We start from the raw sequence: 19890 nt of genomic DNA, 5'->3' as shown, positions 1-19890 counted from the left end.
TCTAGTTAAGATGTTGGTGGCCCGCTGGATTCTGCAGCCAGGGGGCTGAGCTGTGCAACAGCTCATTTCTCTGTTTCCTTGTTGCTGTGGTCATTCTGGCCGGGCAGATGAGCAGATGAGCAGGCTGGGCACTCTCGTCTGCTGTCCCATGGGAGACTGCGGGCAAGGCCAGGCTGCCTTGGCAGACTCAGGCGCTCACGCTCTGTGAATCATTCAGATCTCAGGCACGCATGCGGTGCTTTGCAGGCAAGCAGGAAGGGAGCAGCTGCTGGGATTCCCCAACTGCCTTCCCTGCCTCCAGCGCCACCACCACGCAGGCTGCTGCTCCCCCAGCCCTGCACTATGTGCTTATAACTCAGTGGTTTCCAGGGACATGGTGGCCTCCAACTTGTCCTTCTGTGTCAGGCTCTCCCCAGCTGACTTTGTCATGACAACTTCCTCTCTTGTTACTCTAAATGCCAAATGCCGTTTTCCCGAAAGCAGTCCCTAAACCACCATGCTCCATTCTGAGAAGAAGCCAGTGCACTAGTGTGCTGCTGGGGTCATCTCTGATATGACAGGGGATGAGCTTCCAGGGAGGTGAACTGCTGAGGATCTCAAACCCAAAAGATTTCTGAGACTGGCACTGAAACCGTAATCAGAGAGCAGACAAGTCCCAATGCTTTGTGATCCCAAATTCTAAGCAGAGCAGAGCAGATTCTGGCAGTTACGGCATCTGAGGTTTGCATCCTGCTGAGAGGATGCAAAACCCTTCGCAGCCTTAATTGCCTTGAGCCCACATGACCACATGAGTGGGACTGGCATCAACACCCCCACTTTACAGACAGGGAAACTCTGGTTCAGAGGGGATGGAATCTGCCTGAAGTCACAGAGCTCATTCATGCCACAGGCTTTCATGGGCCATCAAAGGCTGGCTTCTGCATCCCCAGCACCTCTATGGTCATAACAAATACAAAGTACCCAATACGTGTTCACTGAACTGACAAGTGAACAGTGAACTAGGAGTTAAACTCAGGGCTTTAATTCACAGCGTAATAACTTTTCTGCTGCACTGCAGTGATCCAACTCAGCTCTTCTAGCAATGGGTAAAAAGAGTCTGAAGTCAGGCTGGTTAGATTCATTCAGACCCCTCCACCTTGTCTAGCCAGTAAACTTGGCCAAGTTATTTGGCTTGACTGAATTTCCCCATCTGTGAAATGTAAGATGATACAGAGCCTGCTTCATTGTGTTTTTGAGTATTAAATAAGAAAATGGGAGTTCCTGTCGTGGTGCAGTGGAAACAAATCTGGCTGGGAACCATGAGGTTGCAGGTTTGATCCCTGGCCTCGCTCAGTGGGTTAAGGATCCGGCGTTGCCATGAGCTGTGGTGTAGGTCACAGACGCAGCTCAGATCTGGCACTGCTGTGGCTATGGTGTAGGCTGGCGGCAACAGCTCAGATTAGGTCCCCAGCCTGGGAACTTCCATGTGCCGTAGTGCGGCCCTAAAAAGACAAAAAGCAACATGCAAAGCAATGAAACTAGAACACACCCTCACACCATGCACAAAAATAAACTCCAAATGGCTGAAAGACTTAAATATATGACAGAACACCATCAAACTCCTAGAAGAAAACATAGGCAAAACACTCTCTGACATCAACATTATGAATATTTTCTCAGGTCAGTCTCCCAAAGCAATAGAAACTAGAGCAAAAATAAACCCATGGGACCTCATCAAACTGACAAGCTTTTACACAGCAAAGGAAACCCAAAAGAAAACAAAAAGACAACTTTCAGAATGGGAGAAAATAGTTTCAAATGATACAACCAACAAGGGCTTCATCTCTAGAATATATAAACAACTTATACAACCCAACAGCAAAAAAACCAATCAATCAATGGAAAAAAGGGCAAAAGACCTGAATAGACTGTTCTCCAAAGAAGATATACAGATGGCCAGCAAACACATGAAAAAATGCTCAACATCGCTGATTATAAGAGACATGCAAATCAAAACTACCATGAGATACCACCTCACACCAATCAGAATGGCCATCATTAATAAATCCACAAATAACAAGTGCTGGAGGGGCTGTGGAGAAAAGGGAACCCTCCTGCACTGTTGGTGGGAATGTAAACTGGTACAGCCACTATGGAGAACAGTTTGGAGATACCTTAGAAATCTATACATAGAACTTCCATATGACCCCGCAATCCCACTCTTGGGCATCTCTCCGGACAAAACTCGACTTAAAAGAGACACATGCACCTGCATGTTCATTGCAGCACTATTCACAATAGCCAGGACATGGAAACAACCCAAATGTCCATCGACAGATGATTGGATTCGGAAGAGGTGGTATATATACACAATGGAATACTACTCAGCCATAAAAAAGAATGACATAATGCCATTTGCAGCAACATGGATGGAACTAGAGAATCTCATCCTGAGTGAAATGAACTAGAAAGACAAAGACAAATACCATATGATTTCACTTATAACTGGAATCTAATATTCAGCACAAATGAACATCTCCTCAGAAAAGAAAATCATGGACTTGGAGAAAAGACTTGTGGCTGCCTGATGGGAGGGGGAGGGAGTGGGAGGGATCGGGAGCTTGGGCTTATCAGACACAGCTTAGAATAGATTTACAAGGAGATCCTGCTGAATAGCATTGAGAACTTTGTCTAGATACTCATGTTGCAACAGAACAAAAGGTGGGGGAAAAATGTAATTGTAATGTATACATGTAAGGATAACCTGACCCCCTTGCTGTACAGTGGGGAAAAAAAAAAGAAAAAAGAAAAAAAATAAAATAAAATAAAATAGATAAAGACCAAAAAAAAAAAAAAAAAAAAGACAAAAAGACAGAAAAAAGAAAAAGGAAATGCATGTAGGGGGCACAGCAGTGACTGGCTAGGGCATATAGGATGTGGGTAATTAATGGTAACAAAAGGTAGGGATGGGGCTTTCAGTGGCTGTGAAACCCAGAGCCCAGCACAGTGTCTGGCACAAGCATTTGAGCGTAGGGCTCATGGCACCTGCCTACCTACGAGATGCTGACCCTCCTCACGTGATATACAGCAAATCCCTTACCTTTCCTGCCTCAGTTTCCACACCTCTGAGCTGACATGGTTGAAGCAGTAAATCCCAGGGCTTCTCCTTGCTCTAAAATGCTCTATTTATGTTTTCAGTGATTCTCAGTGGGACAGTTTTGCTCTCCAGGAGATATCTGGCAAAGTCTGGAGACATTTTTGTGTCACAAACAGGGGAGGTGCTACTGGCATCTAGTGGGTAGAGGCTTGGGGACCCTGAGACCGTGGTCAAGACAGTGTCCACGAAAAGAACTGTCACCAGACGTCAATAGTACCGTGGATGAGCAACCAGATCCAATAACTTACACATAGCCAGCCCTCTCTAAATTGCTGGACGAGTGCCTGTGTCCTGCAGCTGGCCAGGACCCAGGCAGCAGAGCTCCTCCCGCAGCAGAGCAGTCTAAGGATTGCCCCTTCAGCTGCTACCTTCTACCCTCGCCATGATGATCTCGTTGGAGGTGGGGAGGCTGGCTTAGGCATCTTTAATTTGAATCAGAGTCACTCTTGCTCATCAGCGAACTCCAAGATGGCTCTGCCAGAGCTAGGGGAGAACATCTCCTCATGAGATGCACAGAGCCTGGCCCAAGGCAAAGCCCCTAAAGATGCAGGGGCAGCTTTAGGAAACCCATCAGGTCAGAGGGCTTGCCCAGCACCCCTGCTCCCTCTCTCCTGCCTCAGCTCCCATCCTTCAGGGGCATGGCCATCTCTAGTGATGGAAGAGTCACCTTAGGAAGAAAATGCGTTGGCTGGTGCGGTGGACATGGAGACTGGCGGCCATGGCAGCCTCAGGGGAAGCTCCTAGCCTCCCACACCATGAGGTCTTGGTCTCCTTGTTCTTAGCACACGTAGAGGGAAGGCTGCCATCTTATGCTCCCTGAGTCTTTAAAGGATCTAGATCATCTCTTTGGCAAGGTTCCTTTACCTTCCATTTCCTTTTTCCTCACCCCATCCTTTCCACCTAAATTCCTGCTGAGAAGCTGCTGGTTTCCCAGAAAGAGAACACATGAGGAAATGGGAGAACTGGAGTCCAATTTAGGCTACTATTAAATTGGCTTCCTATTTCCTCTGTCTCAGTTTTCCTGTCTGTTAAATGGGAAATCACTTGGTAGTTATGAACACAGGAAGATAAAGAGGGAAAACTCTGCAAGCCCCCATGGCTAGTCATGCCGAGGAGCTATCACCTTCCTGACCATGCTAGACAGAGACCAGGCCAGGCCCTACTGCTTAGGAAGTACTAGCATCTTGAGGCACTTGTCTCCTCATGTGCATGCACATTCTTAGCCTGCCTTTCAGGGAGACCCCAAACTCCATTGCCCCCCCCAACGTCGATGAGTATACCTACCACCCCCAGCACCTCAACAGATTGATTGTCTGAAGTCCCAGCAGCCCTGGGCAGTGCCCTCTGGTCTCTGCCAGGCTTGGTGGCAGGAATGTTGAGCAGAAGTCAAAACAAACAGCTCGTGAGGCTGGGCATACACCTATAGGTGGCACTGCAGCCGGGGCCACTACCAGCCCCACCCATAGATGGGAGGCCCTGCCATCTGGGCTTCTCACTAGAAAGGTGGGGCATGCTGGAGGAAGGCTTGGCCATCAGAAGGCAGCTCATCCCTAATGGTAGGCAGCTCAGACAGCTGACCTTTCTGATTTCTGGTGAACAGAGCAAGACACACTTGGTGGCTGGGCCCCTCCCAGCCAGTCCAATGAGACATTTCAGAGCAAGAAGATGGAAATGAGTTTAGGTATGAGGAGCGCATGCTTTCTGAAGCCAAATTTCACTCCTGCTGGGATTGCAGCAGCTTGTAGTTCACTGAAGAACAGCTAAATACAGATGGGCCGGTAGCAGGGGAGTGGGATGCAGACTTTCAAGAAATGGGTAAGGAGGCCGTGCAGCTTTATTGGCACGGCAGCTGGCAGGGTCTCTCCGCTGACCCAGTACACCATGGGCGTGGGGGTGGGTAACAGCATCGTTCATGTGAAGCCCCTTGGAAAAGTATTTTCTTAGAAGGAAGCTAAGCTGAAGCTCAACCAGAAATTGAGGTCTCTACAGCAAACATGCCACGAAGAAAGATCTCTCACCTTTGTTGATTATCATATGGGGGGGGGCTTAAAACTGAGGTCTTATGGAATGAGAAAAAAGGCGGGCACACAGATGCCCGTGTTAAAGTTTACTTTCTGGTGTCACTATTCTAGAAGCCTGATGGATCACTGAGGAAGCAAGTGAGTCTCCTGGAAGCTGAAAGGACTCCGCTGATATGGGTGCTGGGTGTGGCTTCAGTGTCGTGGAAGCCTTAGAGGTCCTAGGACAAACATTGTTCCTCTACTGAATTGGCACCACTGTGGCATCTCTGACCTACTCTAACAACAGTTTGCTCTTTCCCTTCCTGCCAAAATTCTTCTGGTAAAACTCAGTTTCCAGCATATTAAATTACTTTCATTTTGGCCTTTTAACACTCCCCTTGGCTTTTTTCTTCTTGGCTCCATCTGGACTTTGGAAACGAATATCTTTAATACCTACTCTTTAAATGCCCACCCTGCCAGCTGGTCCTCTGGCCTCTGGAAGGATTGCCAGCCTGGGCAGCCAAAGGGGCCCCCAGATCAGTGCCTGAGACACCACCCAGGGAATATTAGCAGTAATGGCTCAATCTGGACTCTACTTATTAAAGGGTGATTGTGAGTTTTAAGTAGATATCATAGACACTAGTAGATATCATATACACTAGAATATCATAGACACTAGAAAGCCAAATTTCATTTTATATAGTGGATTGGAGTCACGGGGAAGGACTTACCCATGCTTCCCTGGAGTGGGTACCAGGACAATCTCTCTTCCAGCTTCGTTGTGGGGCAGCAGCTGGGCGACGTACCTCCCAGAGGGCTGCAAGTGCCTGTGCACCGAGACGGCCAGCCTGCAGTGCTCACTGCTGCTCCTCATCCACGGGCTCAGGATGGTGTGCTTGGAGTTGGCCGAGGTGTTGAGGAGGAGGAAGGCGCCTGCCAAGAGACAGGGAGAGTGACTCTGCAATGTGTCTGGGGGGAGGACCTGCATCAGCTCTGCAGGATTTAAGTCAGTGATGCTGGAGGCCTTTCTCACCTTCCTTGCACACGCCCAGCCCTCCTGCCCTTCTCTTAGGTTTGTCTTCAAAAAGTAAAGCCTGAGACAAGAGGACAGTGACCTGGGACTTGGGCTTCATCATCAGGTAGCTGAAGGTTCTCACCTTAGCTCCCCTACTTACGAGCTTCACGTCCTTGAGTCCCAGGTTCTTCACCTGTAAAATGGGAATGCAAACTTCCACTTCAAGGTTTGTGAGGATTATGTGAAATAATCATGGAAGGCACATTACCCAGTTTTAGGTAAAGGGGTAGCATCCTTATAAAATAATCAATTATTTGACTTTGGCTGTCTTCTAAGTTAAAGCAGAGATGAGCACCCACAGATTCTTTGCCAGCTAGGAGGCACAACTAACAAAGTCCCAGGGGAAACAGGAGAGGGACAGGAGGGATTATTTAATCCCCGGAGAGTGGCATGAGTCAGAAACCCACTAGGCGCTAAGACGTTCTTGGTCAAGGAAGACAGCCTAGAGAATGTCCCTCCCTCCCTAAATGTGCTCCGACTGGATCCAGGACGTCAGGTCCATCTTCTGAACCTCCATGTTTCTCTACATCTCACAAACCAGGACAAGCTGGGGCATCTCAGGCCACCCTGCAGGTCACAGTTAAATTAAAACTGACCTGAGTTCTCCATATCACATTCAAGCTGACTTGAATGACTCAACTGACATCCTCTGGACAATTCAGAGATTCCCAGGAATGTAGGGGTTGGCTCTAGGCTCTCAAATAGTTATGACCAGTTCAAGGTTTTCCTTGAGAGGTGGGTGACTTATTTGGGTCACTTCTTACATGGTAGTTAAGATTACGGTTCCAGCTCCTTTGCCTACTAGCTAAGTGATCTTGTGCAAAGCATTACATTTCTCTGGCTTCAGTTTCCTCGTTTGTAAAATGGAATAGGAAGGGTGGGCTGAACTCAATAATTTCTTAAGATCCATTTCAGCTCCTGAGTCTATGAATCATGTGAACTTGCAACTAGTATTCATGAGGAGAGCCCTACAAAACCCTCCTGGTGCCACACCTGTGGCAAGCCAAGCCTAATTCCAGCAGCACAGGCCAAGTGACCTACAAGAAAGCTGTATTCATGGGGATTACTGTCAGCATAAAAGCACTGCACCATTTTATTGTTTCTGGTATTCCTTCGGATGCATTAATTTTACTTGCCTACTTCTGCACTGAAGTTTTGGACCATTAGATATTCGTCCTTCTGCAGTGAAAGCTTATTCCAACAAGATCCCCGACTCCTCCTGTGGAAATGAGCTAATGAGTGCTCAGCCTTCTTAAACTACCCCCAGCACTTTGAATTAGTCTCCTTCTGCAGGTAACCCAAATTATCCAGTAGGCAAATGAACAACTGACCTTCCATAGTGAAGGATGCAGGTGAAAGAAGGGGATTCCTACCAGAAGCAAAGCCATTTCCAAGACACATATTGTGTCAGGAATTTGGAGAGTTACAATATTCTGGGAGTAGATTATGAGACTGACATGTGGCCTACTGTGCTAAGGAGGACCTCATTCTGGGAGTAGAGAGATGTGACTTCGGGATGAGGTCAGCCTGAGACGGTTTCTGAGCTGAACTGGGGACATAGGTCGTCGGTACTGGAAACTGAACCCTCTCTAACTGCTGGGAAGTTTCCGCATGGCATGTGGGATTTGAAAAGCGCTCTGTGACCCTCAGTAAATAATCTATATTATTAGCCAGTTTTACAGTGGGGGAGCCATTCGTGTCATGAGGTAAAAGAAAGGCATTAAAGTCAAAGACTCAGAAAGGACTTAACTACAATCTAATCTAACACCCCTGCTTTTCTCAAGAAGCCGACTGAAGGTCAGATTAGGGAAATGACTTGTTTAACTTGGAAGTCTAGATTTGAATCCAGGTCTCTGGATTCCTAACCAGTGCTCTTTTTCCTTGTTTCTTTCCCACAGTCCCACTGTATTCATTATCTGAAAATGTGATCGAGGGACCCTGTGGCCAAGTTGTGAATCTCAGGAACTCAGAGGGATGGGAAGAGAGAGAGGCAGGCCGAGAAGTACCGAATCAAATCCATTTGTTCACTGGCTTCCTTACTCACCCCTTTCTTCCCTCAAATTTCATTTACTGGATGCCTACTGGCTCTCCCCTGGAGACAGAGACATGAGCCAGACACAGTTCTGGCCATCAAGGAACTCAGGCCCTGTAGGGGTGATAAGATGTCTGCACTAACTTTAATCAAAAGTAGAGGTTATAGAGTCATAAGGCACATACAGATAAAGCACTTTGGGAGGCTCCATGAAAGAGACATCAGGCTCAGTTGGGAAGATTCATAAAGAAGATGACCTTTGAGCTGGGTCTTAAAGGGAGCGAAAAACAAAGATATTGGCAAAAATAACTGTGTAGGAGTTGAGAGGAAGAGGAATAAAGGCAGAAATGTCGAAAATATGTAGTGCCATTTGGCTGCAGAGTAGGGCACACGAAGAGAAGCTTGAAAATAAGGAAGAGCAGAGGGTGTGGACCAGATCACGGAGAACATTTCATTTTGGCTAAAGATGTTTAGATTTATTTTGTGGACCACAGGGGGCCAGAAGGGGTTTCTGAGCAGGATAGGGGCATCATCAGAGTGGTGCTTTCAGAAGATTAATCTGATATGGTGGAGGGCGGAATCAATACTGACCCAATCTCGTCTTCCACCACTAGTCCACACTAGGTAAGGACGTGAATTAATGCAAATTTGATATGCTTGGAATGCTACCATTGTAAGCAAAGGTGCCTGTTACAGACAGACTCTGGGATCGACTGGGATTTCCAACACTAGGTTAGGGTGTATCTGCTCAGAGCATGTGAGAGCCCTGGAAGCATCTTTGGGGGCACAGTCTTGCTACAGACACTTTGGGGGCACTTTTTGGGGTAAGGATGAAGCCATGCATGTTACACATAAGGGGCAACAATTGCGCTCTGGTCTGAGGTACTAATCTGATGTTTTTAGTTGGCAAAAAGTTGGATTGAAACTCAGTTTTTGTGTGGGCACAATAACTGAGGTGCCCCTCTTCTTCTCAGGAAGATTACACACATGTGAGCATATGTGCACACACGCATGCACACACACAACCCTGGGAAACTCTCTTTCCTGGCAGGAGCAAATCAAGCTGAAGTTGCTGGAGCTTGGGGCTCTTCCTGGACCACTGTCCCTCCCTTCTGTGTGAGGAAACACATGTAAATTCTGTCCTTGTGATTCAGTACCTCAATAATGAGACTCTTTCAAAGCTGACTGGAAGATGGATTACTTTTCCAGTTCTAATATGTGAGATGATGTTTATATGAATTTTATTTTGTGCAACTGGACTATCAATAAAAGACTGAGCTTAAAGTATTTTCACTCTCAATGGAACTCCATGGTTGAGAGCTAACTCTTCATCAGCAGCTTTCCTCTACACCCCTCCCCCCAAATAAAATAAAAGGAAAAAATCCATTTCATAAGTTCCTTGGAATATTGTCAGTATAAATCTTTTAAAGTCAGTGAGAATTTATCTCCCCTCTCTCTCACTTTCCCTTTTCCTGTTTATTTTGCTCAGAATAGCTTGGGGCTATGAGAAGGCTCCTGGGGTCTCTTCTAATTAAGAAGGATGGCCTGGCAGCTCACAGACCTTCCCCCAGAGTGGGCCATGGGGGGGTGGAGGAGCAGATCAAAGAGCCCTGCTTACACGGTGCCACAACCATGGTTTCCTTATTACTGGATTGTGTTGATATGTTCGATGATTAAATATGAAATGGTTATTATTTTTACCTCTGGTCACCAACATAGGGATTTGTCACTCTCGTCTCAGCCAGCAGGGCTCAAATCGTGAGTCAGATACCAAGGGGCATGAATCTTGAGATCAGACGGGCTCTTTCATATTCAGGCTCTATCTCTATCTGATTCTAGGCTTTATACAAATTATTTAAGCTCTTTAAACATTAGTTTTCTCAGATTTAATGTGGGAAGAGCTACTTCATATGGCTGTTGTGGAGATTAAATTAAATTAAATCACATGCATGGAGTAGCCAGTATAGTGCTTGGCCCTTAGCAGGTATGTGATGAATGCTGATTTTCTCCTTTGAGAGGTGTCTTAGTCTGGAGCTCCTTTTATCTATCACTAAACTTGGAATCAAAAGGACTGAATTTGAGTCCTGGCTCTGCCACTACCGAGGTTCCTTTCTTTGTAAAATGAAACGGTTGGATAGAGTCTCTCTGAGGACACTTAGAGCTCCAAACTGTCAGTAATTTTATCTGCCTGCCTAGAATATTATTGGTCTAAAGAAAACATATCAAGTTTCCAAGCCCCTAAGTCCTAAAGACTTCTTCTCCTAATTCACCTCTATGAGGCTTCTATACAAACAGTTTCAATCAATTGGCCAAATACTCCATGAACCGTGCTTCCCTGTCCTGCTTCCTGTCTTTCAATTTACAAATACATCCCCAGGAAGGGCTCCTATCCTAGCATCATTTGTTTCTGTAGATGCTTCTGCTATAGGGCTGGTATCACCTCTAAATGTCTTGTATATAACAATGCTTGCCACATGGCAGGTACTCAATGACTTTAAAAATCAAAGTAATTTAGGGAGTTCCTGTCGTGGTTCAATGGTTAACGAATCCAACTAGTATCCATGAAGATGTGGGTTCCACCCCTGGCCCTGCTCCGTGGGTTGGGGATCTGGCGTTGCCGTGAGCTGTGGTGTAGGTCGCAGATGTGACTTGGATCCCGCACTGCTATGGCTGTGGCGCAGGTCAGCAGCTACGGCTGCAATTTGACCCCTAGCCTGGGAACCAGTGCCACAAGTGTGGCCCTAAATAGACAAAAGACAAAAAAAAAAAAGAAAAAAAAAAGAAAACGAAGTAATTTATACATGTGGCAAGGAGTCAACTAACTTAGAATCGCTCATGACAATAATTTTTAAAAAACTATCTCCAAATAATGCTCCTCTCACCAAGTCCCAAAAAATTATATTTAAGGATTTCTAATTTATTTTGATGGTACTTTCATGATTCTAAATAATATGATCACAGTGCTATTTGTTGCTGCAACAACTTTAGGTTCCTTAACATTGGTGGTGTAGTAGGAAAAATGACACTATTCCCCTTCTAATTCTTTATTTTTTAAATCCCTTTTTAACTCTTTTTTATTGCTTTCCTTTTTAACTTTACATGGCAAATATATTACTTGCTCCATCAGCTTTAGACACTATCACCTGACTCTCCTCCCTGGAAGGTGATGCTATTAGTCTTCCTGCTCTTCTGCACTTTCCCCGTCCACCTCCCAAGGCAACTGTGCTTTTCCTTTACATTGTCAAGATTGTGTAAGAATGATTAACTCTTGTATTTTGTTTACAGGATCATGCTAAATGTTGAAAATCAATAAACAGAGCGTTTATACTGATAACTACATATTTTTTTCCACCAGCGTGAACAAGGGTTATATTTATAAACTTCCTTATAGGATCAGTAATCCATTCCACTCCATGGATAGTATTTCCAACATCAGGATCAAATGAATATTCATTCTCTGTGTGTGTGTGTCTTAGGTTGTCACTTGTCAAAATTGTAGCACATTATAATTTGCTTTATTTATATTTGAATCAGGACACTCTTGGGCAGTTTATTTTCCTAGGACTATCTAATTGCTTTTCTCTTTGACTTATTTTATATTTGTCTTTTGCACCACATCACTAACACTACATATGCCTTGAAAAATCTCTCCCTCTTCTTGAACACATTGACTTCCTGTTTTTAATTTGTACCAGTTGCTTTCTGGGCTTCCAGTAGAGCAATATATTAGTCTAGAATTTCTTTTCACTGGAATGCTTCCATTAATCCACTATCCTTAGGAAATTTCCTCAGGTGAAAATTTCTTTGCAAATCTTTGGATATCTGCAGTATTTTTATTATGTTTTCATACTTGGTTGATAGATTTTTCTGGCCATAATTTCTAGATTAGAATTTTGGCTTCAGAAATTTGAAGGCCTACGTTTAGTGTCGTCTAGCATCTGTGTGATTAAGGCAAAGGCTGAGGCTGGTTTTACTGTTAATTTCTTTGTAGTCCATCTGTTTTTGTTTTTGTTTTTTTCCTTTGGAAGCCTTCAGGATCTTTCTTTGATGCTGAGGTGATGAAATTTCAATACAACGGATCTAGGTACAGCTGTCTATATAAGTTCCCTGGTGGCATTTGGTGGGTTCTTTCAATCAGAAAACACATGTTTCACCTCTGGTAAATTTGTTTTATTATTTCTCTGATACTTTCATTCCCCAACTTCTCAGTCTTAAATCTTTCTGAAGAGCTTTATCTCTCAAGTTAACTTCTGTTACCTAATTTATCTTTGGTTTCTCTTGGGTCAGATTTTTTTTTTTTTTTTTTTTTTTTTTTGGTTACACCATGGCATATGGAATTTCCAGGCCAGTGATCATATTTGAGCCACAGATGCAACCTATGCCCCAGCTGCGGTGACACTGGATCCTTTAACCTGCTGTGCCAGGCCAGGGATAGAACCTGCGTCTTGGCACTGCAGAGATGTCGCAGATCCTATTGTGCCGCAGTGGGAACTCCTCTGGGGTCAATTTTTTAATGTCGATATTTCTTTCTCACACTGCTGGGCTATCATATGTAGGGTGGTTCTGGATCAGCCCCTCATAGAGAAACAGGAGAAAGTAGGCGTGCTGATAAAAACTTCCCTGTACATGGCTAGTGCTTGCTCTCCGTGTCAGAAGTGGCCTAATGGCTAGTGGGGGGCAGGCCATCCTGCAGTGCACACTCCCCAATTCCAGCATCATGGATGTGTCATTCTCTGCATGAGCCGTGAACAAACCCACTAGCAGCCCTAGTGCTCTCAGTCCATTTGTGTTTTTAGAGAAGAGGCCCTTGTTTCTTTCCTTTATGGTTAAGCATCCTGCTACCTTTTTGTCTGGGAAAATGGGGTTGAAAGGGGGGTAAAGATTATATGGGTTAACTACCCCACAGAGGACTCTCATTCTTCCTCCCGACTCTCCACTTTCCTTCCAGAGGCTCTCTTATCAGTACTCATCATGGTGGCCCCAGCAGATGGGCTTCCTCCCCTGCTCTAAGCCCATCTGTTGCATCTTCTCGGCTATGGCCATTTATTTCCTCCATCAACAGCTTCCATCTCCTCTTTGTGCTCTAGAATTCATTCATGGGTCCCCTCCTGTTCTGTGTGCTAGTCAGGATTTATTTCTCTGTGGAATCCTTTATTATCACTTTAGTGGGATTGCAGTAGAGAAGAAGATGAATGTGTGCTCAGCCCACCATCCTGAACCAGAAGGCTCTTCATCATATTTTTTGCGTGAGAACAAATAAATAAATGCATGAATGAATTTATTTCCATCTCAATAAATCACACATGATTCTGGCACCACTGGCTAATTGTCCATATTGCAATTAAACTATTAAATCATTATTACAAGCTAATACTTGATCATGATGCCATTCCTATTAGGTGGGACCTAAGGAACAGCAGAAGTTTAATGGGCTGTACTAATATGGACAGAAGAAGTGCCATGTGCAGACACATGCTGCTAGGTGCAGCATCAGGGAATAACGCCATGCCATCTCCCAGAGTATGTTCCAGAACACCAGCCCCCACAAGGTGAGAATAAGTATTATGACAAAACTCTGGGGTCAAGTAAGTTTGAGGATTACCGGGTTAAAAAACAGTAAACAGGCTCTTTCCTTGCAGGGTTTCCTGAACCTTAACATGTGAAGAAGAGTTGTGACTCTTCAGGAGTGGAACATAAAATGATGATTTCCCAAAGTCCTTTGGGCACGGAACTTGTTTGCTATTGCATATGATGTGCCATGGAATATACTTTGAAAACCGTCCTTATTCTACTTCTGCTCTAGATACCATTTGCAGAAAGTAAGAAAAGAAAAAAAATCATGATAAGAATTAAGGTAGCGTAGAAGTGAATAGCACATCTATATCATCTCTTAAATTATAAATATTCTGTTTGTATGACTTTCAAACTCTTCTCTCATAAAGAACTAAGCTTCCTATAGCATAATCATGTGTTTTTATTGTTTGGTTTTTGTTTGTTTGTTTGTTTTTTAGGGCTGCACTCACGGCTTATGGAAATTCCCAGGCTAGGGGTCGAATCCAAGCTACAGCTGCCGGCCTATGCCACAGCTACAGCCACAGCCACGCCAGATCTGAGCCTTGTCTGAGACCTACACCATGGCTCACAGCAACACTGGATTGCTGACCCACTGAGCAAGGCGAGGGATTGAACCTGCATCCTCATGGATACTAGTTGCATTTGTTTCTGCTGTGCCACGATGGGAACTCCAGAATCATACTTTTATAAGGGCTCCTCTGAGCTACTCCATTTGTCTCTCAGCCTGAGGAAACTTAAAAACACTACATACCCATATCTGACTTTCAGAATAGCAGAGCTAGCAAAAACATGGCAGCCACATAGCTTAGTCCCTTGCTGTACAGGGGAGAAAACCAAGAAGCGAAGAATTTGAGGATTTGCCCAAGATCACACTGCAAATTAGCAGTGGATCTGGGGTTAGGAGCAAGGTTTTCAAATACCTTGTCTAATGGAACACCCAGTATCTGCTGGCCCATGATAGAAATCTATGATATTCTTGGTCAAATAGTCTATGGTTTGGTCCCCAGTTGCCCCAGACATCGCTGTCTTTATTTGCACTCTCAAAGCTGTAAGAATCAGGCCCCGTAAATGGTCTCAATCCCGTAGATCTGAGGCCTCGGATCTAAGGTCACAGATGAAGGCCTGAGCAACTGGGACCCAGATAGATGAGTTGACCTTTGGAAATCACTCATGGGGGCTTAGGGTGGTCCCCAACATCTGGGCTGTATTTGAGGGTCTCCTCTGTTCCGGTGGTCTTGTGAAGTGCTGAAGCAAATTGGGAGCATTGGAGGAGTTCACTTATTGTTCATTTTTAAATTCCAATTCTGCTACACTGTGTAACCTAGATTTAGGTTTTTGGTTTCAGTCTAGAGTTTTGAAATTTAGAGGAAAGAATGGGTGGGAGTCCTATTCTTATAGGGAGTCCTATTCAGTCCTCATTGCCATGACTCACCTTATGGTGGGATAACTTAGGAATCCAGACGTAGAGCTCTTGGGAGTCATTTGGTCCAACCTTTTCACCCTGCAGATGAGGACATTCAGTCCAGGGGGGTGAAGGGATATGCCTGGGTTCCATAGCAGGCAGGTGAACTGTGTTAGGACCCAGTTCCTCCAGTTCCAGCCCTGTGCACTGTTACTGCCTCACTCTGCTATGATGTCAAATATGAGCTCTGCTACCCTCTTCTGCCAGGACTTAAATGTGTTGCTTCACTGCGAAAGCACAGTGAAGAGAAACGGGACCAGTATTTGAGATCAAATGATTAGAAAAGCCAAGTGTGTTCATTAAGGGAGAGAAGGGAGGTAGAAGGAGTTGATTTTTCTTAACAGTATTATTAATCTTAACACTATGAAGTCAGCTATAGCCTAAAGTAGTAGTACATTTGGCTGTTTGGTAAATTTCTGTAAATTCCCTCTCAGGTCCAAGTTAACTGAGGCAAAAAGTTCCCCAGAAATGGTAAAATATTGTTATGCCTGGTTGTGTATACAGAAATATATGTATATTTCTGCGTGTGCATGTGAATGCAACGTATGTATCTGTGTGTGTATACGTTTAGGTAGAGATCTCCTTTTAGATCTCTGACCCCATTAAAAAGAACAAACCCTTTTGGGGAAGACACTTTTTTATTATTATTTATTTATATATATATTTTTTTCTACTGTGCATGTTTTTGTTTTTTAACCAATAGGTTTCATTTAGGAAAAAATGAAAAGGCCAAAAATCTCTACATACTGGTTGTGTGTCCTGGGGAGTCAGCAAAACAAGATAATACAAGGTAAAGCAAATAAATAGAAGGAAACCAGCTGAAGTGCTGAGAAACCTCTTTTCCTTAAGAGCTCATTGTGGTAATACTCCAGCAAAACAGCTCAGCACTTGATCTGATAGGAAGGAGAAAGGAGAAGCCAAATGAAAACTAAACAATTGATTTAATTCAGTGAGAGGCAGGAAGAAGGAGAGGTAAAAGTATCTGCTGCAGGGGAGTCAGCAAGGGAGGGGTTAGGGGACCAGGGGTCTTTCGTGTAACAAGATCCACTTTGGAAGAAGAGTAGCACAGAATCAAGTTTTCCCTTTTCCACATAGGTTCTTAGCTCTGGAATCAGATTCTCAGTTTTTGCTTTAAGTCTCAGACATCAGGGTATAAAAATCTTCCATGTTACTTTTTAAATTTTGCTAAGAAATAGCAGATTTATTGCTTTATTTGTGCAGTTCACTGATTTTTTTTAATTAAAATTTTAAAAAATCGATTTTTGACCCATTTCCTTGTAGGAGTCTCAGAGGATCTCAGCCTCATAATAATAAGCTCTTGACATTCCATGTGCTGTGGCTCTTAGACACCCCACTGTTGAAGAAGGAGCAGAAAACCTGGGCAAACCTTGACACCATCCACAAAGCCAAAAAGCAAAGGAAGTCCACAGTGTTGCCACTCTGGGAATGATCCACAGAAAACCAAGAGACCAGCCCCCCAACTCTTTATTTTTCAGAAAAGGACACTCACGCGTAGGAAAATGAGCGATCTGCCAGTGTCAGGTCTGGCAGAGGAAAATGGTTAGGCTGAGTTCTCAAAGGTTCTAGAATGATCTGGCTTCTAACTGGTGTCCCCACTTCCCCTCCCTCCATGCATTCTGCATAAAGCAACCAAAGCTATCTTTTTAAATAAAATTTAGTTTGTGACACTGACAAGAGATTAAAATCCAAATTCCTTACTATGATGTACAAGGAAGGCCAGAGGTGAGCTGCCCTGCAGGAGACACTAGGTTGGCTCACTCAGTACCCTGACCAACATCCGTCGCTCTTGCCTCTCTCTTTCATTGAGACTAGAAACTTAAAAATGACTTGATTGGATAGGCCTTCCTTACAGATAGCGACACAGTTCTGGCCAATGAAACAGAAGCACAGTTGTGCTCATAGGGTTGTCAGAGTTAGCTAATAAAAATACAGGATATTCAGTTAAACATGAACTTCAGATAAATAATGAATAATTTTTCCAGCACAAATATGTCCCAAATATTGCATGGAGCATGTTTATATTAAAAACATTATTTACTGTTTATCTGAAACTCACATATGACTGGGCAGCCTATGTTTGATCTGGCAAGCCTATATTCTGGAGAATCTGGGGAGAACTTCCTCTCTCTGCTTCTTTCTTCTTCTTGCTTAGAACATGGACCTAACGCCTAGAGGCGTGGTAGCTGTCTTGGGATCACAAAGTGACAAGCATGAGCACACAGAATAGAAAAGTAATGAGGAGTTCCCGTCGTGGTGCAGTGGTTAACGAATCCGACTAGGAACCATGAGGTTGCGGGTTTGGTCCCTGCCCTTGCTCAGTGGGTTAACGATCCGGCGTTGCCATGAGCTGTGGTGTAGGTTGCAGACGCGGCTCGGATCCTGCGTTGCTGTGGCTCTGGCGTAGGCCAGTGGCTACAACTCCGATTGGACCCCTAGCCTGGGAACCTCCATATGCCACGGGAGTGGCCCTAGAAATAGCAAAAAGACAAAAAAAAAAAAAAGACAAAAAAAAAAAGGTAATGAGAATTGAGTCACTAACAGTGTTTTTGGACATTTGCACCATTGCCGCTCCAAGATCTTTATTTGGCCACCGTACTGAGGGCTTCTGTTGTTTTATAGCTGATGCTCTGAGATGAGGGATCTTGTCTGTTTTGGGTAGCCATTTAGTGCCTAACACAATGACAGACAGTGCTCCCTCATCAAACATTTATCGAATGTCTAAGAAATTACACTTTAAAAGTGGGCAATTCATTTGTTTCCTTGAATCTTATCTAAAATAGTGCCAGTATTTGTATTTATGTTGAGGAAAACATTTTTCCCTTTTGAACTGACTGGTAGCTATAGAAGGCGCATTATTTGCAACACAAAATAAGTTATTTTTTAAATGCTTGGAAGTTTGGACTCTTAAGATCAATGTTTTTCAAATTGTGGTTTGTAACCCATTAGTGGCCCATGAAATCAACTTAGTGGGTCATGACCAGCATTAAATAAAAAGAATGAGAAGGAAGAAGAGGAGGAGGAGATCACGAAGAGAAAAAAAAATGAAATTTAAAAATACACATATTGTAATTTTCCCTTGGGAAGTAATAGCTGCCGATCTGTATGCATACAGACACATAGACTCATAAGCATTCTGTGTACCATGTTGTTATGTAAAATATATTTGTTACTGGATCATGGTTAAAAAAATTAAAAGGCTCAGGATAAGTCTTGTTCAAATTTCAAATGTTCTTACATGGAAATTACACTGGCTGGGTTCTGTTCCTGGAGCCGCTTCTCATCAAGTGGGTGATTTGGTGGGGAGAATAAATCTTTTTAGATAGCATGTTATGACTTATAAGACTCCCCCATACCAACAATCCTATGGCAATTCAATGAAATAGAGGCTTTCCTCAGTTGTAGCTGTGTCTAATATGGCAGCCATCAGCATATGTGGCTACTGAGTACTTGAAATGAGGCTGATGAAACTGAGGAACTGAATTCTTCATCTTATTTAATTAAAAAATTTAATTTTTAAAAATTAAACTTAAAAACTGATATTTGATTCAGTTATTAGAAAAATATGTTTGGAACAACTTGGGTATGTGATCCTAATTTTTCAACCATCAGTTTTATGAAATACAGATCAAATATTTCAGATGAAAATTTAGCCTCCAGAATGACATGTGTTGTAAGTATAAAATGTACACTGGATTTCAAAGATTTAGTACAGAAAAAACATACAATATTTATGGATAAATTTTATATTGATAACATGTTGAAATGGTAATATTGGATATATTGAGTTAAATAAAATGTATTACTAAAATTAACTTCATGTGTTTCTTTTTACTTTTTGTAATGTGGTTTCTAAAAAATCTAAAATTACATTTTTGGCACATATTATATTTCTATTGGGCAGCACTGCTCCAAGGATCAAGTGTCTTGCCCGAGGCCACTGGATAAGTAAGTGCTTCAACCACTGTTATAATCCAGATCATCTGACTCCAAATTCATGACTCTTTCTGCTAAATTAGGATTTACATCTCCTTAAGCTTCACTGTTATTTCTAAAAGCAGTGAGTGAACTATAGGGTGATAATAACGACAATGATGGCTCACATTTAATGAGAGCCTCTGGGCATTAGGTTAACACTGTACAAGGTTCACTGCATTCGACGTTACAACTTGCTAAGGTAGGTGCGTGATTATTATACCCACTTCTTAGATGAGGAAACTAAGGTTCAGAGCTCTCAGTTAAGGTAGTGTAGACTGAGGGGCCTAAAGCCTAGGAGGTCCACACAAACGACTGAACACTGAGAGCCTTTCCCTGGCTGACAGCCCTCACAAAAGCAGCTGGGTTCTGTCTGGGTAACATGTAGCTCTATCTCCCAGAATCCTGGTAGATTAATTTCCTTTGGGAAATAATGTCTGCTGATCTTGCTGCTGATTCTAATAACATACAGTACAAATTACCAAGTGCCACTGTCTTTGACTATATAGACAAGGCTCAAGAAGGTGACTTTGTATCTGAAAAATTTTCTTTTTTTTTTTTTTTTGTCTTTTTGCTATTTCTAGGGCCACTCCCGTAGTATATGGAGGTTCCCAGGCT

The 19890-nt window shown here is 43.5% G+C and overlaps 1 protein-coding gene across 1 annotated transcript in view; it reads right to left on the bottom strand.

Moving 5' to 3' along the window:
- The window catches only part of ALK (ALK receptor tyrosine kinase), a 694610-nt gene that overhangs the window by 311652 nt on the left and 363068 nt on the right, over positions 1-19890 (bottom strand). The window contains exon 4 of the mRNA XM_021087669.1: positions 5868-6069. Within this exon, the coding sequence (XP_020943328.1) occupies positions 5868-6069 (202 nt within the window). The remainder of the gene's footprint in view (positions 1-5867; positions 6070-19890) is intronic.

This window comes from Sus scrofa, chromosome 3 (genome assembly GCF_000003025.6).
Source record: "Sus scrofa isolate TJ Tabasco breed Duroc chromosome 3, Sscrofa11.1, whole genome shotgun sequence".
NCBI lineage: Eukaryota > Metazoa > Chordata > Mammalia > Artiodactyla > Suidae > Sus > Sus scrofa.
Note: the sequence above shows the minus strand (reverse complement) of the source record. Positions and strands in the feature narration are given on the sequence as shown.